The 2,874-nt window shown below is 44.1% G+C and overlaps 1 protein-coding gene across 1 annotated transcript in view; it reads right to left on the reverse strand.

The window, feature by feature from the left end:
* Positions 1–2,874, reverse strand: part of SYT16 (synaptotagmin 16) — a 100,253-nt gene that overhangs the window by 10,567 nt on the left and 86,812 nt on the right. Inside the window, exon 7 of the mRNA XM_005417945.2 lies at positions 2,673–2,862. Within this exon, the coding sequence (XP_005418002.1) occupies positions 2,673–2,862 (190 nt within the window). The remainder of the gene's footprint in view (positions 1–2,672; positions 2,863–2,874) is intronic.

Here is a 2,874-nt window from a genome sequence, read left to right on the forward strand (position 1 = left end):
GTGCTCTTAAGTGCTCTGAGCGATAATGGATCTATTTGTGTGATCAGGGAATGTAAGCTGAGGCCTGTAACTCAGCATGTTCCCCAGAACAATACCTGGACGCTTATCTTTGACCAAACTATTCTTAAATCTCACATATGTGTCCTGAAGAGAAGGCACTGCCTGCACAATTTAGGTTTCTGTAAGCTGCCCAGCTGTTTTCTAACCCATTTATTACCCACATAAGCACCCATGACTTTGACATTTACCTGACTCAGTTTAAAGGTTCAAGTGAAGGAGAAAATGTGCCCAGGAAACACTGAGACATGCACCATCTCCCTTTTCTTCTCTATAAAACCATCTGTTTCAGCCTCTGCAGCCTTTAACACCTAAAATCACCGATGGCCCAGACCAGTTCCTTGTTCGACGCACAGAGAAATTCCTGTGCATGTATGCCAAGAAGGCAGCACACATGGTGTGGGCCTACAGGTGGCAGAGAAGAGGGTCAAGGTGGGCAAAAAGCACAGCTGGAGACTTTGCTGTTGCTCAAATCTCCTTTGCCATTCCTAAAAGCTGGCAGGACCACATATGGGTCCTGCACAGGGTCTGTGTATCCAGGGCTGGGAATGGTGAGGAATTCTGCCCCTTCAGTCTTACCATAAATGGCTGCCCTGAATAGCAGTTTAGGCTGTCTGTTTAAGTGTTCCATAGCGCTATTATATCGAAAATTTCCATGATACATTAAAGAAATCACTCCCTCTGAGCCTTGAACAGCAGAACTTCAAATAACACCTATTTAAGAAAACACAAGGGCTCTTTGCTCACCCTCCAGAAAGGGGCTCAGCCGTTTTAGCTTCACTTTGTGAAGGACTTATTGAGCATCTCTTCAGCCAGCAGCATGTTTGAGACAGTAACAAACTGCTCTGCAGTGCCTGGGGGGTTATCAGTGAAGTGCTACTCCAGCACTGAGACAAGGGCTGCTTTCCTTCCTTCTTTTTAATTTCTTTCAGTTTCTGCTTCACTGGGTTTTCTTTTTCTCACCACACTACTGGGGGCTTTACAGGCACAGAAGAACAATTCAGAAGGCAGAAGCAACAATGTGACTTGGAATAAAAGAAGCAGATTTTGATAGGTTCAGAGTTTGCCTGTAATAATTTATGGATTTTTGTGTTTCACCTAAAAGTTGATCTAGCACTGAGAGACAATGGTCTGACACTGGTCTGTATGATCTGGATACAAAAAGGATGAAATTTTCTTTATGGGAAAAAAAAGTGGGCATGACAGTTGCCTGAAAAATAATTTGGACCTATATTGGGACTACTTTAATTTCATTTCTGAGAGTAAAACTTTAGGATGTATCTACTCTGCAGCATATATAAACAGGAGAGCTTTCCTGCTGGGGCATGGTTGCCTTAGTCTACCTTTGTTTTAAATTACTAAAGAGATCCCAACTTAAAACCTTTTATTAAGACATGTACATGCAAACAAGAACATGCCTTTAAGTAACCCATGTGGAGAGGCATCCTGTCACAGCTAATAAAAGACAGTGAGGGCTGCACAGGTTGGGGTCAGGGGTTTTACTGTGGCACAGAATTTCCCTTAATTCTCACGGGACTGATTGATGACAGATTATTTCTGTAATCCACCTAAGTATAGTCTAGTGTCAAACCTGAGTTTTCACATCCACGTACTGAAACATTTCATAAATATTTTGCTAGATCTGAACCAAAGAGCAGAGCATCTTGCAAAAGCCATTTCAGTGTTTTGCAGCTTGAGATACTCTGTCAAATCCAGAGAAGGCAAGGAACTGCCAAAGGTTTACCTACTTTGACAAGCAGGCACACATCACAGACAGCAGACAAAAAGGTTGTTTCACATTGCCATTAGCTGCTGGTTTCAGACAGGAGGCAAAAGGACAGCAGGAGATGAATGAAGCCCTCCTGTTCAACCCCTGAGTGAGGCAACCAGCAGCAAACTGTGGCTGTGACTCCATCTCTATCATGGACATTACCAGCACCATCCTTCTCCAGGACTGGCTGCAGCTCAGGCACCAACTAAACCTACTTTAGGCAATTTCCATTTTTCCCTTTAGGACAGGAGGAAGGGAACTCAGCTCTTGCAACAACCTTCAAATCTTCTTTCTGCAGAAGATTTCCCTGTGCAGCAGTGGAGGATTCACAGCAGGAGGGTCCCCCAAAGGGCCCGGAGCAGCAGCTCACCCAGCACTCAGCAGCACAGCAAGGGGGCTAAACCAAGTGCAGCCTTGGGAAACACTTAAAGGCACCAGGCAGGGCCTCTGTGGGTCACATGGTAACATTTAAACACTTGGAAAGTGGTTTTTTTAATGGAGAAACACTTGGAAAGTGTTTTTTATTCACTTTTTTAAATGGATCTGCTGAGAATTCTGTGCTTTGGGTACAGCAGCACTTTTGCCATAATCAGATATTGTAAAGGTATGAGGAATAAAGAAGATATTCAGGTATTATTGTCCCATCAGCTGAGCCTTCAGATGATTCCCTCCAATTGCCCTGTACTATTTATGAGCATATGCATCTGAAATAAAACTTAATTTTCAATCAGGTGCTCTGCAAGGAAACACAGCTCAGAAACGCTCTAGCTGAGTACTTCAGGAAGAAAATAAAAAAGCAAATTTTGGCTCAAGGGTGCTATTTAATAGCAGTGAAAGTACTTACCAGGTGGCCTATTAATTGCAAGGTTTCTGAAATGGCTGCCTTTGATCATCTCCACTGCCAGCCTCCCTGTGGTGGCATTGTATGACAGTCCCACGAGCAGCTCTGGCACCCCTCCATGCGACAGGGACTGTGTTGAGGAAGCGCTATCACTGTGAGAGATTGCTGACAGACTCAGCTGAGAATCTGCACTCTGCAGGGAAAG

This window comes from Geospiza fortis, unplaced genomic scaffold (genome assembly GCF_000277835.1).
Source record: "Geospiza fortis unplaced genomic scaffold, GeoFor_1.0 scaffold23, whole genome shotgun sequence".
In the NCBI taxonomy this organism is placed as follows: domain Eukaryota; kingdom Metazoa; phylum Chordata; class Aves; order Passeriformes; family Thraupidae; genus Geospiza; species Geospiza fortis.